At 38.6% G+C, this 24,270-nt stretch overlaps 1 protein-coding gene across 1 annotated transcript in view; it reads left to right on the forward strand.

The window, feature by feature from the left end:
• The window catches only part of OFCC1 (orofacial cleft 1 candidate 1), a 178,537-nt gene that overhangs the window by 81,445 nt on the left and 72,822 nt on the right, over positions 1 to 24,270 (forward strand). Inside the window, exons 15-16 of the mRNA XM_015275986.4 lie at positions 4,751 to 4,839; positions 8,974 to 9,113. Coding sequence (XP_015131472.3) covers positions 4,751 to 4,839; positions 8,974 to 9,113 — 229 coding nt within the window. The remainder of the gene's footprint in view (positions 1 to 4,750; positions 4,840 to 8,973; positions 9,114 to 24,270) is intronic.

Here is a 24,270-nt window from a genome sequence, read left to right on the forward strand (position 1 = left end):
GGGCTCTGTTCACTCACTGGGTTAAGAATTTCTTCCCACATCCAACGTAAATCTTCACTGTTTTAGTTTAAAACTGTTCCCCCTTGTCGTATCACTATTGGTCTATTTAAAAACAATCTCCCTCAACCCCATACTCTACCACCCTTCTGTAGTATACCTACAAGTTTTAGCCTCTGATTTCCAAACCAGCCAGTTCAGAGGAAATCTGGTTAATGTGCAAGTTAACAGAATATTGTCTCAGCATATTTATAAACTTTAATTTGAAACTATCTCCAGATCTGTGGAAAAACATTGCAACTGAACAAAGCTTTAGAATAACACCTAATAAAGAGTGCATTCAAAGTAACCTAGGAGTAAGTACACTTGCAGATAAAGTTCAGGGTATTCAGAAGGTATTATGATGTCCCCTCCATAGAAAAATAAACAAACAACAACAACAGCAAAATAAACAACCAGGCAGAGACAGCTTCATTCTACTTCTATTGCGTTGTTTGGAAAGAGTTTATTTGTTAAAACATACTTGTGTCATTGAGAAATGATTCTGTTGAGAGGATTGTATTTATGCTTACAGCCACTTCTGAAACAATTTTGTGAAATCCAGTGAGTCTTCCTTGTAATATTTTTCATTATACTGCAATGTGTTTCTTGTCCTTTTAACGTGCTGTTTGCTTATGCAAAAGCGTGGTATGCAGATGCGAAGTAATTGCTTAAAACAAAAACCCCCAAACTTATTTTCTTTGGTAGTTCCTCATGGGTGACACTTTAAGGGGAAAAAAAAATGTTTTAAAATTAGAGTTACTTGTACTTCATTTTTTTGTGCAAGCAGAGTCTCAGACATCTGAACCTTCTCTTTCTCTACTAGGCTTATTCTCCTCTGAGCAGGACTGTGTAAAGGGTGTAAAGGATTGGGGTGATTCTTGCAGATAGGATCAAATTCAGCTCCCACTTATGGTTGTGCAATCCATGTAATCCACATTCTTCCCTTTTTCCAACGCTAACCACGTTGTTTGATTTCCCACAGGACAGGGCGTAACTGGGGAGAGAGTCCAGATTGGATTTTCATGTTATTTTCTATTTCCCTGCTGTAATTTAACCAAGCTGGAGTTTTCTGTGTCTACCATCCCACTTCTGGATGGCACCATTGTAAAATTCTTTCCCCCTGACTGAAACAGTTGTAGCCCTCAGACAGAAGTGCCCTTCATCCTTCTCTATGCTGCCTCAGAAGAAGTAAAAAATATTTTGAATCAAACCAATAGGAGATAATTTCCTAGTTTGTGAATGCTGTTTCTTTTTGTTTGCTTTTTTTCCCAAAAATTGAGATGCTCCATTTCATGGTGATAATAATTTCAGGAAAAAGAGCTGAATATCTAACTTTTCTGTTCCAATATTGAAACAGGATAGGGAGGCTAAGATGCAAGCTTCTTACTTACTTCAGCTTTGACTACTGCAGGTCCCTCCCTGCCCCTGGAATATGTCAGAGTTTCACAGTAAATTCTGTGTATTCAGCCTCTACTTTCACAGTGCAGAGGACCTGTTTCCCACTCTACTCAAATCCTCATTCACATTGAGGAAATCCTCAATACAATGACTGTATTGATACTTGCATTTCAGTTTTTAGAGCATTTTTGAAGCAAATACCCTTCCACACTTGCTGCTCTTTGGTTCACATCACAGAGTGATCTCAGGATCACAAGAACTGGACTCCATAGTGTGAAGCTAAGCAACGAGGTACTCTTTGAGTGTGTGCATTGGGAACTATTGCTCCATCAGTTTGTAGGACCAGACTAGAGCAAGCCTGAGAGTAACTCTTCAACACATGCTGGGATCCCCACTACTTACTGGAGTCCTCTACATTTCTGGAGTTTTACTCCACAGACTCACTCTATTGTACCACAGTACTTGTTACAGAAGACATAATCAAAAAAGATAACTCACACCATAGCACCTTCTGTGTAGCAACTAAACTCTCTTGGAGACTTAGTACTGCCAAGAAATAAGACTGCCTTTAGCATTGTCAAGGTCAGGAAACAAAATTCATCTCACCATTCCTTATCACATGCAGGTGTTACATTGTGCCCATTCTACCATGATAGGTAAAAATGACATCTATTTTTTCCTGTTTGTTTTATACAAATGTGTAGTATTAAGCATTATGGTTGTATTAAGGTTCCTATTGTCTTTGCCAGGTCCTGGTATAGTCACACTTTTTGATTCTTATGAATATGTTTATTGACTTCCAAATAAATCTATTATCCTGCTGTTGGACCTTTATCATACGTATGGCATCTATCCTTGATCATTCTTACTTAGTGCTATTTTCTCTTCTTCAGATTGTTCATTTTTATCCTGGATGGCATTACCTTCTCTTGTCAGGGAACAAAATGTATTTTAAGTCAATGTACTTAAATAGTCACTGCTAAGTGCTGTATCTGGACAAAGTTGACGCCTTTGACATTTTCTAAAATGGCAAAAAAATGTGTATTTAAGGTATGATTTATGGGTACTGCATGTCAAAGGAATTTCTGTGTTACTACAGTTCCTGATGCAGCCACCGTGACTGCTTCAACGAACGAATTGCTGATAGCATAGCTAGTTAATGATTTATTAGTTTTCTGTGGTCAATTATAACAAGTTATAAAAAAAAAAAAGTAAAATGCAATTTAATAAAGAAGAACTGTGTGAATCTTGTTTCTTTCTCAGGACTGCTTCATTTTGTGAATGTGAAATAAACAATTTCTACATAGCTCAGTTTTATAAGACACATTTCATACACACTGAGAACAACTCCTATGATTAAAAAGTAGACTGGAGTCTTTAGATGTCTTTCTGATTGCTGGCTTCTATTAAAAACTTCTTAAAATAATAGATAGGTTTAATTCCTCAAGCCAAAGAAAAATTATATCATCTTAAGTATTATCCATATTTATTATATTGATGAGACTTGGCTGCAGAGAAAAAAAGGGAAGCAAAATCTCTTGTATTGCAAGTTTTAAATGTACCAGGCTAAGGTTTACTTAATTAGAACCTCCAGGCAATAAAGGAGCCCTTTTTTAAATTCTGTGAATCTTAATATGCTAAATAATGCAAAGCTTCAACTCTTCAAGCATGAGACACACATCTGGCAGCTTAACATTTAAATTACAGAAAAAAAAAACCACTTCAGTAGTAATTTTCATGAAGAAAAGAATGGGAAATGTATTACAACTAAATTTAATTTCTTTTTAGATTTTTCATCCTGTCTAATTGCAAGCATTTGCCATCTTCTCCTTTATTTATTTATTTTCATACAGATTTTTTTTTTCCTGTACTTTTTATTGATCTTTAATTTGAACAGCTTCTTACTGTTACAGCCGTTGAAGAATTACATTGTGTTTTTACTTAGCAAAAATTGTTCAGAGAAATCTATGAGGAATTAAAGTAATGAGCTCACTGGTATAGCAAGAGAACAACATTCAGAGCCTTACAAATAAAATACAAAAAGAGCGTGTAATGATTAAATAACAAACTGGAGTTCCTTCTCCCTCCCATTTCTTAAATTTGGGCTATTATTGTTTTCTTTTCAACCAAGGTCTTGTGCTATTCTTTTGACCAAGGTGATTATTTCTTTGTTCATTTGTCTGCAAAAACATTGTCAAAGTCTTCATTATTTCAGCAAAGCTGTTTGGAAACGATTTCAGTGTGCCAGAATAAAAAAAAAAAAAAACACCACCACAAATACACAACAAAGAAAACCACAGTAGCCATCTTTTCAAAGGTATGCTTATATTTTAATATGTGTTTGTGGCTTCGTATACCTAGCCCATTATGGAATACGTGGAAAAGATTCCAATTATTTATACCGCATCTGTGTACCAGTGTGACTTATCCGGTAGCTGTAATTTATTCAGTTTCACTGATTTCTGTAGACTCGGATGATGTAAATACTCGTGATTATCTCATCCACTACTGATGCATTTATATACATCAGTATGTATATCCATTAGTCTATACACAAACTGTAACACTGCATATGCTTATATTGTATGTCTACAGCTATAATAATTAAGAGCAGATCTCTATTCCATTTTTAAGTACTCTTGACTGTGTTTTATTTAGGGAGAAGTGGAACTAACTGGGGAAAAAAAAAGGTGAAATAATCATTAAGTATGTTTTGGCTTATCTTCTATGTGCCATATATTAAGAAATTAGATGCAGAGCTTTATTTCCTTCTCACCACTTCTTGCTCTGATGCAGGAGCATATTTTTATTTGCACTGCAGGTCACTGCTTTTCTGAAGTTCAACGAACACACTGCCTTAGCAAATAATGCTTAAAAACATGAGTATTTCTGATCTCTGCCTTATTCAGTGGCATTTTCGATCCACAATCATGGCCATGCAAGGGAACAAACTTTTTTCACTTTACAGATGAACACATTTGGGAGTGTTTAAAATATCCTTCACTATTGTTCTTCTTGTGTCTGCTATTTCTTTTTCTATTTATTTTTCCCCCCATAGCCTTCATACAATCAGTATTTCCTGCACCACTGTATTTGAAATCTTCTCCGCATCTATCTTCCCAACACTTCTGGAAGGTAGGAGAGAACAAACAACCTATTTACAACTAGCACAGAGGGGGAAAAATGGCCTGCCTGGAGTCACTCAGGATTGTGGTGGGAGAGGGAATAAAACCCAGTTCCTTCCTTTTCAGCACTTTGTCTTACATACCAATATAAAAAGACATCTTTTTTTTTTTTTTTTTTTTTTTTGCAGAGAGTGATTTTTACCAAGGTTGCTGTGGCTATACAGATGAGCACTGTGGCTTGTTTCAGCTGAAGAATGACCAAGGAGTGCGCCACAAGGTATCAGGTTTGTTCTGAGCATCACCATCTCCCATTCACTGTACAGCAAAGTCATTGGAGCTTCCACTGGTGCCATTTGGGAATAATCTGTGTGCACTGTAGTTGCTGGGTTTCTTTACCACTGTGGATTTAATTATGACTACCATAAGTTTTTATATGGCCAGCAGTATTTCAGCCTTCTGTGTTGATCAAAAAAGAGATCTAATCTCTCTCAGCAAAACCAAACCAAAATCAGCTAACCATCAAAACAAACAAACAAAGAAGAAGAAATAATCTTCAGAAGTGGATGAGGAAAGATCATTCAATCATCAGACAACAGCAGGGTGATCAAGGCTGCACTGCAAGTTGATATTATTTCAGCAATCATAGAATCACAGAATGGCCTGAGTTGAAAAGGACTACAATGATCATCTAGTTTCAACCCTCTGCTACGTGCAAGGTCACCAACCACTAGACCAGGCTGCCCAGAGCCACATCCAGCCTGGCCTTGAATGCCTCCAGGGATGGGGCATCCACAACCTCCTTGGACAACCTGTTCCAGTGCTTCACCACCCTCTATGTGAAAATCTTCCTCCTAATATCTAAGCTAAACTTCCCCTATCTTAGTTTAAAAACTTTCCCTCCTATGTATCTATAACCTTCCAGCCTGCATTTCCTTGTGCAGAAGAACCTTTCCACTAGATCCATTTTTTGTATTCTTATTCCTGGTAACTCAGTCAAGTACCTAATTAATGCGTTATGGATCTAAGATATTTTTCAAGAGAGGATGCCGGTTTTCTCTGTAACTGTTGCTCCACAATAGCTATGTATGAATTATGGCTTCAAATATGAATATTCAAAATAGCAGTTCTGGCAATTCATCTCCCCCTCATTCTAGGTCTACTCTGAAACATTTCAAACAATTTAGTTGTCGTTGGAATAAAGTCATCATGGTTAAACACTACTTGGAGTACTCACAATCTTGCTTAATATGTGCATATATCTGTACATGTATGGTGGCACAAATACCTGATAGATGTAAATTATTGTTGCAGCTTTGACTTTACTAGTGTCTTTTCATAATTGATGATGATCTGCATATAAATATTCATGAGCTAAACCTGATTGGGCAACAGGAAATTCCCTGCATTTCAAATGACTAAGATTTCATGTTGTTTTTTTGGTGATGAAAATTTGGAGAAATCAAAGTTGTATATAAACAGCTGCAGACTGATGTGTGCATGTGTGTGTAGTCTTATATCTATAGGAAGACCAATTTAAGTACTGATGGAGTGGGTGTAATGGGCAACGCAACCCAACCCATGGGAGTGGCAGAGTGAAATTCATTTCCTACAATCCCATAATAGCACATTGCCTTTGAACAAAATGCCGTGTTCTTATAGGAACCTCAGCCATGGCTAACTCTCAAAGCCACATTAAAGTGACCTGGTTTCAGCAAGGTGTGTTAGCTCAAGGGTGATTCAGTACTGTCAAACCCCTTTGGACTCAGTGAAATGACTCACAAGCTTTCAGTTATTGACATGTTTAAATGGATTTCTGAACTGCGTGTCCTGTGAGAATCATTCTACACAAAAGAAACGTGAGCATGTGAAATCTAATTTCAAAGGTTTTAAGAGCCCCTCTCTTTTAATGGGATGACTGAATCCTAATGTTGAAAGAGATCTGTGTTTTATCATGTTCAGGATTTAAACACTTGATCTGAATTATGTCATTTGGGTCTACTTGTAACTCCGGAACTGAAACTGTCTTCTAAAATAATTTTACTCAACAATCAAAAATTGGACACAATTGCAAACTGAAGTAATAAAGGGCAGATGTAAGGAGAAATACAGCAATTTATGCAGTGGATTATTCCCCTCAGCTTTCCCTTTTCCTTCTGTAAGTAGACTTTTATGAAAAAAACAGACCACAACACACCAACCACAGACATTGGACCTTGGGGGTCTCACTTTTTTGAGGAAAGTAGAATATATCAGCAAAAACTGAGGTGTTCCTCCTGCTCCCCCATATCTTCTATGCTACAGAGGTACATAGTCTCCCACTGAGTATCTTCCATGTGATGGGCATTAGTGACAACTTAGTTTCCTGTGCAGTAAGCATGCACACATATGCATGTATTCAAGATATTAAATGGTGGCTGCAAAGGACACAGTGCTGCTGGTCAGTGAAATCCATGAGAAGTAAAATACATTTTTGAGGCTTTAGTCTCATCCTCATACACGTAAGTGAGCTCCTGCTGTTGTTGTTCAAAGAAGATCAAACAGACTCATAGAATTGCAGTCATAATACTTTCCAACACCTTTGAGATTTATGTCTTAAATAATGTTTTCATATGCATTTTGCACAAGGGCTAGTTGCATGGAGACCATGTCAATGCAAGCAATGTACTTTGCACACACTACCGAAAATGAATCCTTGACTTTTTCTAGGGCATTAGTTCAGTCATGTGGCTAGGTGAAAATGCGATGCTATCTATAGCTGCCTGGTGTTAGTATTTAAAAACAGTTTTGAGCATGCTACTCACTTCTAGTCTGCCTTAACTATTCATATTTACACAGAATCACTTTTTGGCACTATATTCCATTCCTTGTGGCAGCTTTTCCAGTGACCACTGAAAATATGATTGTATCGTATTTACTGATAACCATGATTATGTAGGTATGGATATGAACCTCTGTCTGTTGTATCTATAGGCCTTAAATTAAAATTAAAAATGTAGCTGTAGTCTATGTAATCCAAGCTTCAGATTACAAATGTGCCTTTTAGAGCAAAATATTTAACCCAGTAAAAAAAAATATTCTTTTTTTTTTTTGTAGTTCTCGTAATCAACAAAATATATAGTGAAATGACAACCTCTAATGCTAAAGCTGTGTTCCCTGGAAACTTAGATTTTTGAGACCTACAGAATAAACTTGGATATTTTGTTCATTACAATGCTCATAAATGCTAAGATCAGGAGGGACCTTAAGTCATTTAGCTTGTCTTCTAGGATGTATAGTTTACACAGATTCATCTAGTTTGGATCATGAAGGCATCAAACACCTAGCAAACCCTCCACAGACTTTGCTGTTGTTCCTAGGAAGGTATTAATATATAGCTTTGTTGTCTCTTGCTGATGTCCATTTGGTAAGTTATGACCTCATAGTATCTCTTGGTGGAAGTGATGTTGAGACATCCGACCAGGGTCAGTTAATACTAAGCACGCAAGGAACCTGCTGTTCACTTCAGAGAAAGGTGATAACATTGCTAAACTATTGGGCCTGAATTAAAGCCAAATCATTCCAGAGATAAGCATGGATTAAGACTCTGTATTACACTGAAAGATGCAGTACTGTCCCATCTTTCTCCTCTCTCATGCTGGCACCAGTGCAGGTGGCCTGGATCACAATGGGTCCAGCTGAGAGCTAACCCATTTATAAAAAAGGAAAGGGAAAGAGGCCAAATAGTGACCATTTCTTTCTCTGATCAGTTCCCTCCGTATGCTTTACTATGTGGATGTCCAAGTTTTTATCATGAAAATGTATGATGTACAACAGAGGGAAAAATGAGTAGCTAGAATAGGCATGTCCAACTCACAGCCCATGGGCCGCATGTGGCCTGGCACAGCTCTCACTGTGGCTGCCTCCTGCCCCGTGCCATCATGGCAGCAGGTCTGCCTCACTATGCAGCCCAGCCTGACCCTGGGTGCACACCCATCTTTATAACAACCATACACTGATGTGCAGTTGGCACTGTCTGGTCTGAAACCAGGGCACATGGAGGGTGCAGTGTAGTGCTGACTCAAGTGATGGCAAATAACTGTACACGTTGTGATAACTGCCTAAACAGTCTTGTGAACAGTGAAAAATGTACAGCTATGCTTTCCATTTTGATACAGGAAATTGAGGATAGCTTCCACACAGCAAAAAAAAAAAAAAAAACAAAAAAAAAACAAACAAAAACCCATCAGTTTATGTTAGTTACTCCATTTTCAGATGATATAAATACATTATTTGCATATGCTCAAAAGAAATGTATATAATTGTAATCAGATACTCAACTCAAAAGTTTGAAGCAGGGTGAAATTGGCATACTTTGCTGCTGCACGCAACTTTTGACCTTACTATTCTAATTTGTTTTTCTTTGCATTTGAAGTCCAACTGGAATAACCCACCTGAAGAATGCTATCAAGAAAAATCAAGTGCTGTGAATGACACAAACCCAGAAGAAGGTAAAGCATCTTCAGAGAGCAATTTTTACTTGGAGGAGTTAGAGAAATATACTTTTTCTGTATGGTAAGTAATGTCAGCACCCAATAGCTTCACAACCCAAAAGTATGCTTTGTTGTTATTGTATTACATAGAGGTATCTATATTCAGGTGAATATTATAAAGCTGCAAGTCCTATGAGGTCATTTTTTTCCACAGAACTTGCTTTTCTATACGTATGCTATGGTTTTTTTTTTTTTTTTCAAGTAAATAGTATTTCATTTTCTTCTCCTTGTTCAGTATTACCTCTGGCATTATTTACAACATGCACGCCCTGTCTGGATTATAGAAATACTGATTTTCTTGTACATTCCTTCTCAGTGGAACTTTATAAAGAAGAATTAATTTTTATTTCCCAAATCCTTTTAAAGTAAGGAAGATATGTTATTTCCCCTTCCCAGACAAGGACATGAGGCAAGGTATTTCTAGCATTTATAAGCAACAAATGATTTGGGTTTTCTTCTACTGTTTACTATTGTGTATTGTACATCTCTGGCACCTATTGTTTTCTGCAAATCAGTCCCTAGTCTCAAGCAGAGAATCCAGAAAATGAACACCAGAGTAGGATGGACATCTTGAAAATTTGGTTTCAAATGATTTCTCTATCAAAACAATATAGGATTATTTATTTAGGCAAGTCAAGAATCCTCCAGCACTGCTAGTTCTGGGAACAGCCTGTTGTTCTCTCCTTTGCCACTTTGTGCCTTGGAAGTTAGGCAGGAAGTAAGGTAAAGACCCTGCAGAAACCAGGTGCATTTTCACTATAGAAACCTGAACCAATCCCTAGAGGTGGTCAGCTCTGAGTATTGCATGAGGCAACAAGAAAGTTGAAAAATAGCAGACAGTCCTAAAATTAGACTGCCATGGCTATTTTGGACTTTTAAGGTTCCTGCCATCCTGACCATAATTTAAGAACAGATTTCAGAATAACGGTGTTCATCCAGATATCGTTGCCAGCTCTCACTATTATATTCTACTTGTCTTAACTTTCAAATTAGATTAACCATATTATCATCAGTGCTTTCCATCTCAAGATGCTTGATTTCTGTGTTAGTGAACTTCAGTTTCTCTTCTGTTTCTTGCAGAAGTTATGGTGATCCAGTTAATATTTTAAGTCAGCAGCTGGGCAGCACTGATCTTTCTTTCCAAAGCCATTCAGCTTGAAAGTGTTGGGAAAGGGGTCCAAATCCACCCTTCCTTAGCAAGGAAGAATTCCAGGAACACACATTGTTTCTGGTTACTACCTAGGACATTGAACTGGTGGCCTCTGCAGTGGCATATGGTACCCCAGAGGGAGCAGCCATTTGCCTCATTTGGCATGCACCTTGCAGTCTGATATGGGAATCAAGAGAGAAACATGGTTCTTCCCCCTTTTTGTTGTACCTTTTCCTATTTTTGACCCTTTGGAGGAGAACACAGACATGGAGCTTGATGCTGATATCTTTTTGGTAGATATAGTGGAAATGCTATGTCGTGGCTTGAACCAGTGATTGAGCACCTGGTGGGAAGGCAGGGCCAGCCCAGGGGAGCTCAGGTGCAAGCAACATACCTGAGTGACCGGAAGGGGTGGAGCCAGGATCCACCCCCTTCCAGACCTCATTTAAGAGTTGGCAGTGGAGGTGAGGGTGTTTTGCTGGAGATCCCTGCTTACCTGAGGCTTTCTGAAGGTAAGTAGTTTCTTTCATTTATTTCTGTGCCTGTGGTTGTTTCATCTGAATACATCCTTGCTTGCTGTAGCCTAGGACCTTGCTACTCTGCTGTTGTTGTGCTTTCCATTGAGTTTCAATAGGGCAAGAGATAATGGTCTCAAGTTGTGCTAGGGGATGCTCAGGTTGGATTTTGAGAAAAACTTAACTATCTTGAAAGAGTGTTGAAGTACTGGAATGGGCTGCCCAGGGCGGGGCTGGGGTCACTGTCCTTGGAGGTGTTCAACAAATGTGTTCAAGTGGTGCTCAGGGACATGGGTTAGTGGGCAATATGGGTGGTAGGTGAATGGTTGGACTAGATGATCTTAGATGTCTTTACCAACCATAATCATTCTATAATTCTATGATTTGCTGAGGTTTCCAGAGGGGTCAGAGCTATATCTGAGTTACAGGGTGCAAGCTATATATTCCTGGTACAAAACAAAGGCTGCCAGGTACTCTTCACATGGACTGTGCTGTCTGGCCTTAAGTGAAGACATCTGAGGCTAGTATTTTATTATTTCAGTATACTATTCCATTTACTATCTCTGCCATCCTCTTTGAAACAAGCACCAACGCTTGCTTTATTTACTTATTTATTATGTGAAGGTCCCATGAGGTTAGAATAAAACAGAATTTAGAGAGTATGTCTTTGTTTTCTGTTTCACTAGTGGTAAAATGCCATCTTTATCAGAAAGAAAAAGAATGGGAAAACAAATCGCTCAATTCTTGATAAAGTAATATAGATATTATAATTAGCGTGCCGTGTAGAGAATGTGTTTTTAATCATGATCTTTTTAAACTGAGAATTAACTCAGTTTCTCTCTGTAATTGAAGGAGTATCAAATACTGTATGAGTTGTTAGCTGCATTTGCTAATGCATCAGTATGAGGTTCCAGTTGTTGCTCACTTCTGTCTATATTTTCTCCTTTCTTCTCTCCCACTTTCTCCATCAAACAGCATCAACTCCTCTTTGTCTGTTTTCAGACCTTCCTCTCCTCTAGGATTGCTACCTTTTAAAAAATGCAATGCAAGATAATTAGCTACTACAAAAACTTTTAAGAGGACTGTGGATCTGGGGGCAGCTTAGATCTCCATAAACTTCAGGGTTTTAGATGTTCCAAGATACAATCTGAGCAATTTCCTTGATCTTTTATTGCAGCTGGTAAATCATTTATTGGGGCAGGTTATTTTACAAAATCCTCTTTAAAAACAAAATCCCATAAAATGTTTTTATCATAAAATACTGCATGACCAACAGTCTTCAAAGCTGTATATACACTGTATTAATTAAAAGCTAGTGTTGTACTGTGACAAGTTAAAAGTATTCAGTCTGTCTCAATCTTTGTTTTTTTCCTCCTCCTCTGCCTCTTCTGATCATGTTTTTCCTCTCTTCTTTACTCTCTCTCATCTTCTCTTTTCTTGTAGGGCTTTCCAAGGGGGAGATTGGAGAGCATGAGCAAAATTTTCTTTTGTGATCACAAAGATTTTTGTGATAATTGTGATTTTTTTTTTCCCCCTATTGTTGCAGCATGCTTGTCCTCTTCCATTCCGATTAATCTGACAGCAGTGTCTCACATCCGTAGGCCATAGTCAACCCTCCTTATAGTGGGCATTATGTGCACATGTAACAAAAAGATTATTCTGGCTCTAGAAGCCCATAGCCTTCAACCTCGATCTCACAGCTTGCCTGAGCAGCTCTTCCCCTGTGCCCAGATGTATCCTTGCTGAAAGCAGCAGGCTTTGCTTATAACCACTGAATGGAGGGGGAGAACCCAACCTGTACAAAGAGAGAGCAGGTTAAGACAACGCATGCGTGTGGTCAGGTATTAAAGGGAGGTGGGCACAGCTGGTGTGATCAGCCCCAGGGAAGCTTTGCAGGTGTTGCTATAGAGCTGCCTGCAGGACCTGGCCTCCTACCACAGCTTCACTGAGCTTCTTTCACTCAGCAGTTGGCCTTTCTATAACCAAGAGCCCACACAGCCTACAGCAGAACGTGAATATTTTTAGTTTTAGTGTCTTTTGTCTAAATTAGGTGAAATCTATAAGCTTGAGAGAGAAAACGTTTGGACAAGTTTCAGCTCTTGCAGCCCCAAACCTTCTGTCAGGAGCTTTCTGGCTGCTTGTGCTCTGGTTCCCTAAGGAAAAAAGTTTGTGGCTATTTGTCACTGTAAAGGCAGATTTTCTGGAAGTGGGTAGTAACTACAGATGGGAGAAATAATTTCGGTACTTGAGCATTTTAATACTACCTTTGATGTGCAGTTGTATTTGAGTTAGAACTGCACAGATCGCAAGAACTTATGTCTGTTTCAGTACCCTCAAATAATTTCATACTGTCTGGGACTCTAGAAGTCTTCAACTTGACCTCTAACAAATAATGAACTAGCAGCTTCAGTTACAATGACATATCTTCAAATACAGCTCTTAAGGGTTAATTTTGCACACTAATATAAAGTAATGATCATCCTTTGTCTCCGTGCAATTAGCTTTGAAACAATGTGCCTGTAGCTCAGCCTGAGGCTAAATGCTGCTTTGAAATTCTTTCTCCCCTGCTCCAAATGTGTTAAGCTGACTCTGTCCTGCTTCTGTAAAAGCAGTTTATTGCAGGGCACTGCCATTCAGGAACACAGCCACGTATTGCCCTGGATAGCTCAGGAGCAGGCTAGATGTTTTACTTCCAAAGGATCAGACAGCATCTTGAGCATCACTAGAGAATAAACCTACCTAGATTTACATGCTCATATATCTAAAATACCTGGGCTTGGATCAAGCATTGGTTCTGACCTGTAGCCATCAGGAGCAGCCGTGGTGTGAGATGAGCAGGACAGGGAGAACACTGTGCACTTAGTAGCACACACCAGCCTAGATGAGGCAGATGGAACTGATGAGCCATTTGCAGCACTGTACTTGTACCCCTTATGGTGTTTTTTTGGCCGAATTCATGAGCACACTGAGGGCCAGGAAGGGTTAACTGTGTAAGCAGCACAATATAGTGAAGTAGTACTTTAATAAAAACAATAAACTTTCCATTTATAACACTCATGCGATTTGACATTGAAATAAATGCAGATGCTTCTTTGCTTGGTGTATTCCCTGTTGTGCTTTCTAAAGCACCTTCACATATGGTTTGCCTTGTTCCTGTGAAACTGCTTGTTTATGCCACACAAACAGAACAGATTGAATTTACACTGAGTGAAGGGATGATGAATTAAATGTTGGAGGAGAATCCTTGTCTGAGTGTTTAAAATTTGTTCGAAATTAGTGTTGCATGTTTGAATAGTTTCTGTAGAATCTCCCTTGAACTCTTCTAAAGATTTCATTAAAGAAAGAAAAGGATGGTGTGGCTGCCTATAAATGCAACCTTTTACTCAAATATGTAACATTTACCTAAGACCAAAGGTCAAATTTTACCAGTTTTTTATAGCTGTTCTAATACAACCTGCTTCATGCACTATATATAAAATATTGTCATTAAGAGTGGGTATTCAACTTTCTTTTTGGAAGGGAGACTGGCTTTTTATCCCCTGCTTTATAAAGGTCTAGTTATTTGAAAATGACTTTAAGGAAGCACTTCTCAGTGATTTCTGAGACATATACTTCATTGCTTCTGTTCTTATATATTCTATTTATTATATATATATTATATATATAATTATATATTCTTATTTTCCATTTCAAACTGGAAACCAGTTGATGTATTTCAAGATGCAGATTTAAGGGTAAGCCACGTGTAAAGAAACGGGAAGCCCTACTGTTTTCTTTGAATACTTTCAAGTATTTGATATGTCCTTCCTAAAAATGCTGTGCTTTGGCCACGTGAGCATGGAGTGCCACCAGGATCAGTCCTGATTCTGGACTATCCATGGGAGTTCTGTTCTGCAGGCAAGTCACAGCAGGATGCAGGTCAATAATTTTTTTCCCATGTGTTCAGATGTCAGATCAGTGTTTACATTGGTGCATGTCCTTGCAATTTTGTAGACTGAGTTTTCGTGTTAGACTGGTATATGTTTCTGTGAAGTTTTAGCTTCATTTTAGCCTAATGGGGCCCTGTGTGGGCAGTATAGCTTGTTGCGGTAAGGGTTTACTTTCTAGTTAATTTTACTCATATAGGCAAAGTGTTAAGTACAGCTACGTTGTCTTTCCTAATCTCACCAGACATCTGTTCCTTCTTTTCACTTGCTATCATTCATAAATGGGCAAAGTCAATGAAATGCATACACGTAGAGACTGTTCCTTTGGAGTCTGGTGTCAGTGGAGAACAGTATGTCTGTATGGATTCATTGTGGTATAATAAGCTGGTGCAAGTTAAGGGTGAATGGTAAATAAGGTGTACATCTTCCTGATACACAGGTGGAAATGGAGAGGGCCAAGCTGTGTGAAGACAAATTGGAAGGTACAAGCATGTGGAGTCTGCTACCTCTGCCAAAATTTAAGTAGGAGAAATGGCATAAAAGCATAGATTGGGATAATCAAATGTAATAAGGAGTTTAAGTCCCTGTAGCTGGATTTATGGTTTAGACAATGAGAAATGCTGTTGCTCTCATGCCCAGCAGTGCCAGAGAGAGAGCTGGTTGTCTGTCTTTATACGCTGTAAATTCTGTCTTTGGTTCCTACTATATAACTTGCTTAAATATTTGTAGCCATAACCTTCACCAGTTTACCATCATTTGAGTTCTCTTCTAGCTACAGTGTGCTCATTTTCATGGTTTACAGAACATTTAGTGTTACCAGAAATATACACGAAAGAAATACAAGTCTATTCAGAGCTATCTTTTGCAAAACCCTCCAACATCTATGCACACAGTGGATTTTGCCCAAATTTGATAGCAGTGCAGTGACAGGAACATTTAATATTGCAAGTATCAATTTACTTCATCACAATTATGCTTGAAATTAATTTTATTTGTGTGTTCGGGATGGTGAGATGAGTTGGCAGCTGCTGCCCTTCCTCCTGCAGTTTCCAGATCTGTGGAACTTCTCTAGCTTAGAGGTGGCCTCTTAGTAGTGGGGAGGAGAAACTGGTGAAATAAATCCCTCAGCAGGCAGTGAGAGTTGAGTGATCAGTGGGTGACCACTTTCTCATGGTGTCAGTGAGGTTTTTTTCCCCCCTGGCATTAACATGCTCAGGCAGAAATGAGCAGAGGGCTCAGTCCTTGAGCAACTTCATTAATAAAATCAAGTTTTCATAGAGATGTTGGCAAGGAACTTGTGTAGTTGCTGTGTGATTACATGTAATGGAGCAGGCAACTGCTCCCCAGTGCTGGAACGAACAAGTCACTGTTTGCCCTGGCCCTCTTTGGGAGAGCAGCTTTATAAATCTCTGCCAAAATGCTTGTGTTTCCCTCTCCTCCTCCCACTTAGAGAATTTCTGTTTGGTGAAATGAAAGAAGATAACAGTAGTTGAGGGAAAGCTGGTTATGGTGGCAGAGTATGGCTTTCATGCATGAAATCATTAATTTCTCTTCTTAAATAGTGGGAATGTTGAGTCTCCAGTAGCTGAGCAGCCTGGGCTTCTGAAGTCATTGGAGCCTTTGCCACCAGGGGAGTCAAGGAGCCTCAGAGTATTACCTGCTTTTCTCCCTCATAAATATTTCAGACCATTTAGCCTTATTTCCTGATCAGCACAAAAACACTTTTTGACATAGCTGAATTGCTTTTCACTTTCTTTAGGCTCAAAAGAAGGTAAAAGACTTTGTAAGCTAGCTGTGCTGCGTTGGGTAAAGAGAGATGTGGTGGTTGTTTGTCATTTAAAACACATTTTTTCATGAGCTAGAAAAAATGACATTACTGATGACTACCAGAGAAAAGGAAAGCTGTGAGTGCGCCCTACACGGTCATCTCTAATGAATAGATTGAATAAAAATAATAGGTACATTACATAGCTAACTGTCACATCTTCAGGGCACTACAGTAAATAAGTGGGACTTATACATGTGCATTAGTAGCAAAGTGGGTACCACGCTTTGTATCCTATTGAGTACAGTGTGGAGGGGAAAAAGTGATAGATTGCTGCTTTTTATCTGTCACTGCTGTGGCACAGAAACATAGACCATATGTATGTAAAACAACTTTGTTATTTCAGTAAATTCTCTAACTCTTTCTGTTGTAGCCTGTAGCAAAATGTATAAGTAGCTGAAGATCCTGGTGGGATAGTTCTGAATCTATCAGAATAAAATACCTCTGCAGAGGCATAATTATTATTAAATACACCATGATGTGTGACAAAACAACCAGATAACTAGGAGGCTCTTTGCCCTTGCAAACTTACAGTATAAAATGAGATGCTTTGCAAGGGGTGAGAGTAAGAAACTGTGATGGTAAGGTGAAATGATGAGGAGCAGGAAAGCTTGAGCACATATGGGTCTTCTAACTGGTGACTCTTGGCGGTGATGTTAAAAGTATGAGTGTTCATTGGAATAATAAGGTGAGAGAGGCTGAAGTCAAGAAGTGAGGATGCTGGAACAGGGGCAGCCCTCGTGTTTATTTGTATTAGTGGCTAAGAGTTTGCTTTGTCCTATGACAACTCTCTGGTTTAACTTGTGAGCTTATTGGTACTGAGATCTAACCCTGCATTTGCGTTAGGTCATTGCTAAGCGATAATGACTAATATTCCAGAGGGTTTGTTCTATGGGATTCAAAATGATGAAACTCCAAGTTCAGCCATTCTTTCTTGCAGATGCCTTGGATGCTGCGTCTTTATCACAAATGTGCAGAGATGCCCTGACTGTTAGTCCTCCAGTCTAAACAGTTGCAGAGGTTGAGAGCAGAGGTCAGAACAGAAAAAAATCCTATTCGCTGATCAGCCCTATTACTCAGAATTAGGGGGAAGCTATTTCACAGTGCTTTTAACTAACTACTCATGTGACATGTTCTGTATTGTTTGTCCATTAATGAAAAAATTGCTGTTTCCTTGGAAGCTTGCTTTATATAGAGGAAACACTGCTACCCTTAACCAGTGTATCATTCTATACAGGGTAACTGCCTGTTTGCATTTGCACTGAATTTCAGATAAATGTAATGTAAGGGCCTTATAACATCTTAAGGTTTTTTTTGGTAAGTTATAGTATTTCAGAGTTGGAATTATTTCCATTTCAAAATATTGCATCATGATCTTCAGCTTCTGAAAGACACTCATATGTTTGTGCTACAAGTATTTAATTTAGCCTTACATGTGGCAGGAATTTTGAGGAAAGAAGAGATTCTTTTCTCTCTGAGTATGTCTTCCTGTCTCTGTCTTTAACATATGTGCATTAGATATTGGGTTTGACCTACAAAATGGCAGAGGGTGAAAGAAGCATATTCAGTCCAGTTCATCATGTGATAAAGCACAGTGCATGTGGAGGAGTGCTTCCCCATTTGTACGTGGGTCATGTATTTAAGTACATGAGCCATTTGAAAACAGTACCCAGTTTTGCTGGAGATACCTGTAAGAACAAGCATGTTACCAGTGTGGTTGCCTCACTCATTCCTCAGCTTTCAGGAAAAATATGATAAATGGAAGGATTAGTAACTGTAGTGCCTGTATTTTTAGCTCAGGGCTGGAAACAAATAAATACTCATTTTCTGGATTTGAGATGCCAAAGGGAGGTCAAGATCTGATACTGGAAAGTGAATGATCTTACTGGCTTTAGGTGGAAATACGCTTCCTTGATATTTTTATTCAGTTCCTGAAACTCAAGATGCTGAGGTTGTATCAGGACTGTCCAAATGCTGGCCTAGGGAATGACTCCAATCAGCATCTGAGCAGCTTTCATCAACTCCTTGTCATTGTACATGCCCAAAAGTTTAATGTCAGCTCTGCTGTGGTCACAGGGATGTGACTGTTGTGCGCTGCCACCAATCTGCAGATGTGTGGGAGATTAAAAATCCTACCAATTCATTGGTAAACCAGATTTTACTTTTGGTTGGTATCCCAGGTAATTTCATCATGCTGTGTTAATAATCTAATTCTGAGAGAGTTACTTCAGGGGTTTATGATCATTACTAATTATAGACACATAGCCAGGCTTCAAAACTGGGGCTACATTCCATATGCACCAGGAGTAGCCTTTTCCTACCTCAAGTAATGTTACAGGAACAATAAAAAAATTCTTGCTACTAGGAATGCAAAGCTCTGTGGGACTTAGATGGGACCTGACATTTATACAGTTCATCACTACTGTAGATCAAGGAATGCTACTTTTAGCAAAGGATGCATATTCATTCTTTTTTTGTTAACCTTTGCTTCAGTGCTTTCACGACAAGATTGTATGGGTATGTAGCTGTGTTTTAACAGTTTTTTAATTTCAGTTGTTGCTTGAAGCACTATGCTGGAAATTAGACACTTTTAGTAGTTCAATTATTGTTGATTTATTCATCTCTCTTGTAGATACAGTGAATGTAGTTACTATAGTAAGGTTATCTAGTTCTGAATGCCAAATGCCAAGTTTCAGAGCTTACATCTTGGCAACTGCAAGACTTATTGGTTTGGAATTTGTCATACCAGCGGTGCTGCCTTGTAGCATTTATTTCACAGATTTTCATTAAATGGAAGATGATGTGAGAGTAGTGTTACTAGTGACCCTGTGCATCAAACTGCTTACTAATGGCACAGGGAAATCAGTTCAAAATAAAGTACTCAAAGCTTCATTCAGCTATTTTCCTAGACTTCATTGAAAGAATGATGGCATTACACAAAGTATAAAGATACAAAAATGCTAATATTGTAGGATGAATTATATAACATCGCCTGTTTTGAAAAAAATGGGAAGCTTAGAACAGCATAATGAACTAAAAACTGTTGTGTAGTGCTTAACGTTCATTAACTTTGTTGTAATTTCTCTTTTGGGGCAATTAGTCAGCAGAAACTTGCTTAAATTCCACCAGCTTTAGCATCTGCTTTATTATTCTTCTAAAGACAGCAAATGCTTCAGTAACACAGGGGCAGGTCTTCAGCTGAAGTGAGTTGTTAAAGCACCATTTCCAGTGGAGTGATGACAATTTACTCTGACTGAAGCATAAACTTTCATGTTAACCTACTGTAATGCTTTCCATCACACTCTAGACTGTCTACATGTGAAATATAATGCACCTAATGGCATTTAAATTAGCTATTGTTGTAGGCATCTGTCACACTATAATCTTTCCTAGTCACTTGTAAGGTCCTCCATCACTTAGCCTCCCTCTACTTTTCCATAGCGTGCCTTGTGGTGATGTTACTGTATGTCTGAAGTTATCAGCTCTCATCTCTGCTTGTCACTACTTTTATGTGCATCTTTGACTCCCTTTCACTTGGGGAGGACTCCTCACAGAACCATTAAGGTTGGAAAAAGACCTCTAAGATGATCTAGTCCAACCATCAACTCATGACTGCTGTGCCCATTAAAGTAGGTCCCTAATTCATGATATTCATGAAGTCACTTCTTTAATACCACCCTCCTCAGATAGACAGGTAGAAATCATTATCATCAGGCTCTGTTTGGAGTGATGAGAACTTGAGAGTGCTAAAACTGGTGTGATGTTGGATGAAAACGCAGCCCTACAAGTACATTTCTGCTTAAGCTTGTTTAATTCCGTGCTTTGTTACAACCTCTTCAAAACATTAGTTGGCAACATTACTAGCTCATACAGCATTTTGATGCTTCTAGAACAATAATTAAAAAAAGCCAATTAATCATTTGCATTTGCCATTGAACTACAACAGGACTTCAAACTGGTCAGTGCTGCTGCAGTCATCTAAATAGTTGTACGCAAGTATGAAACTAATTGTAAATAGTTTGGCCAAAAACTGTACCAGGCAGAAGGGAATGAATGCATGCAGTGGAGCTATCCGTAACTACCTGATAAGTAACAACCTGTGTGTACTGTAGATATTTTTTATTTCAGTGGCTGTCATCAATTCTAAGTGTCATCTTTTAGGATTAAAATGAAAAATCACTAATACTCCTACTTAATTTGTAGCTCACAGCTTTCCTTCAGCATAAGTAACAAGTTTAAACTGGAAAAAGCAGAAGCATGAGCTCTTTACTATTGTGATTATTACTTCTAAGAGGCTGAGGATTGTATTCTGTGCTTTAATTGGAAACTGCTGAATTTCTCTCTAAAAGCTTTTAACTAAAGTTTGAAGACTTTAGCTCTACTAAAACTGTGCCTTTTGCACTGTGCTGTCACTGCTTTGTTTTCTGAATTAAAACAAAAAGATGCTTTTTTATTTTCCTAAAAGGAATCGCTGATCCTAAGCTATATCAAAGCTTGATATTCTTTTGATCAATATTTGCTTTTCTGATTTTAATTTGAATGCCTGCTTCAGATCCACTGATTTATTAACTATTCTCATTACTTAGCTAATTCGTAGTATTTCTAACTTATTTGCAGTCCTGTTTTCCTCATTAGTGTTGCACAGGTTTCTCAGGCAGTTGAAAACACATGCTATTGCAGGATACTTTCTAACCCATGTTTGCCACTAACTGAATTATACATGGGTGGCATAGCACATATTCAGTCTTTCATCCTTATCTGTTACTTCATCATTACTTTCAATCTGCAGTGAAAAATGTGACTAACATGTTGTGTGGTATAAATAGACACTGCAGGTTGAGATCATTTATGCATGGTTTGAATTTTGATGAAATTTTATACTGCCCTCTGGGCTAAACACTTAACCTAAGTGATTGTCCCAATAATTCTGTTGAATCAAACCTTTTCAGATGGAAGTTTTACCTTTCATTATCTTCTAAATTGTTTACTATAAAGCTTTCCAGGAGTGTTAGGAAGCAAATAAAAAGGACACAGTTGCTGTTTATCAGTGATTCTGTGAATCATTATCTTGTCAATATAAATGACTGGAAATAAGAATACTTAGGAATGCTTCAGCTCAGAAGACTGTGCTTTAAGTTATTGCAGTCCATCCTCAATATTTTATTCTGCCACAGTCACAAGTCTGAGGGCTCTGCAAAATCTAAAACTGTTAATCCAGATCTGCCCATGTACAAGCATTTATGTATAAATATTTTTGCATTCAGTACAGTGGAGTATACCAACTTGTGTAATTCTTAATTTTAATTCGATAATTGCCACGGCTGTGTGATCTTCCAGTATTTATGATATTTAAATTGCTTCAGCTGCATATCTGTTTTAAAAAATGATGCTTCATGTCTATGTTTGGGTTAATTTTTATTTCAATTACAAACATTCTCTCCATGCAGCTTTGTTGTTTTGATGTTGAAAAGTCTAGAATTTATTACTATGAGCTGAAAGTAATCGTTGAACACTGACATTTTAAGTATGAAAATAATGTAAGTAATTGTCATTCATTCAGTTAAGATATTCCATTTCTTCCAACAACCAATTACAATACTGTGCTTTTAACTGGAAAAGTGTCTACTTCAATTTTCAGCTGAGCATTCTGTAGAGACTTTCATTGTTCATAACCATAGCAAGTTGTAGATCAAATACCACCCGTTACTTTCCCTTAGCTATTTTTAAGTTTATGGCCCTAAGTTGTACACTAAACTTAGGAAAACAATTCTTTTTTTTTTCCCCAGAAAATAACAGCATTTTTAACCAAGTTGTAGCATCTAGGTCTAAGGAATTAAGTGGCTCAGTTTGCAAAGATTGTCACTCAGTTGTGTGCACACTGTCACATTGGCAGGCTTTGTGGTACCCTCTGCAGGCCCTGTCTATGTGGTCCTCTTGAGGAAGGCAGGCCATGGGGTGTTCTCCCACCGTCTGTCCTCCTGGCTTTCTTTAATGGAAACCTACCTCAACAGGGTGAGAATGGATGGGATGAAGGTCAGTGTGTGTCCCTGAAAGCATTTGGGCAGCAGTTTGGCCACTGCATTGTCTCATATTCCTGTCTTTCACTGAAGCCAAGGCTTCTCAAGGAGGCTCCATACTTGCTCCCATGCAGTGTGGGCGGCGTTTGACTCTGGAGGGAGTGCCTCACGCAGCCTTGTGGGCTGTAGAAACCACCTGGTAAGTTCTGAAGAGAGCACCAAAAATTTGAACATTTTATCAAGAAAAGAATCCCTGGAGAAAGGCAGTTTTTTGGCTACTGCTGCTAGTCAGTAGTCTCAATTTTCCCTCACACAACAGTCTCAGTGGAAAATTTTATGGCTAGCCCTAGTGCAGACTCTTTCAGAGGTGTTGAGCACCTACTGTGCCCATTAATTTAAATAAGCCCATAATGTGGTTTACATTTAATAAAGTTGCAGCCTCCACATGAACCAGGTTTACTGAGTGTTGCCTGCTTTCCTGCTGGGTCTGAATCCGTTGGTCTGGATAGTGTAAGAGACTCAGACTCAGCACATGCCTTTACCCCCTGTGTTTGTTACAACTTCAAGCAAAGACTACTGAGAATGTGTTTATACCCAGTAGAGAAGGCTTTTATTTGAGGATAAGCTTACACACAAGTAAAGTGAATGATGAATAGGTTTGTATGAGGAAATGCCCCCTTTTTTTTGGTAGGACTACAACTCTGTAATCACAAGTGAATTTTGATAATTCTTATAAAATAGAAGCAATATATTGCTTTTATTTAACACATGAAAGGTAGCTTATTGTTCTTCTTTAATCTTCAGCTGCAGTAATAAAAGTGCCAAATGTGTATTAGGAAAATTAGCGAAATGAAAATAGGTCAAAAATTTCACCACTGTGAGTTATCTTGCAAGTCCAGTGAGTTCAGCAGGGCAGATCTGTCAGCTGAAAGCTGAATCTTAGTGTGTAATTTCTACAAGAGGAAGCGTGTGGTTTTTATACAAGGCAAGTGTAAAAAGCAGTGTATGTGTGATTGTGTGCTCATTTATTCCTAGTTACAGTAAGAGAACCCCAGTAACTGTAGCTTATAGCAAAAGTTTCTCATGATTGGCTTTCTGAATTAAATAGACTGGTGGTGGCTGCTTTTGTAACACAGCCTAGCCTTGTAGGCTGGCTGCATGTGCTTCCAACATTGGGTTGTTCAACTCATAATAAATCTAACCAGTTTATTGTTCAAGAGTCTGCACCGAGCCCTTGTCTACAATTGAGTCCCAGCTTAGTTGTTACTAAGGAGGAAAAGATTTGTTGGGAAAAAACGTTTTTAATGTCTAGTGTTGACTACAGTCCAGAGTTTTCTGTACCCTAACATTACCTGGTTAAGCAGATCCAGAGCTGGCTCATCAGTGGACTGAAATTTGTGTTTGCATTCCGGTGACATCCTGTAGCGATTTGCTCAGTGTGTAGGTCTCCTGTTCCATTTCTTCCCCAGGGACTTGCCAGGCCTTTCCTGGTCCTCCCACACAGCCTCTGGCAGCCCGCTTCCTGAGTAAGCACAGTGCCCAGGGTTGCTTGGATTGCATTTCCATTTTACACTCCTTACTATGAGTGCAATCTCAGTGCTGTGTATTGTCTACCACAGTGCTTACCAGAACAGTGCTAGAGTGGATGACAGAGTATTTTACAGTCTGTCTCAGGCTACCCACTTGAAACGAAGGAAGTATATGACCACATCAGAATCAAGGATATGTGGTGTTACTGTCTTGGTT

Source organism: Gallus gallus, chromosome 2, assembly GCF_016699485.2.
Source record: "Gallus gallus isolate bGalGal1 chromosome 2, bGalGal1.mat.broiler.GRCg7b, whole genome shotgun sequence".
Taxonomy (NCBI): domain Eukaryota; kingdom Metazoa; phylum Chordata; class Aves; order Galliformes; family Phasianidae; genus Gallus; species Gallus gallus.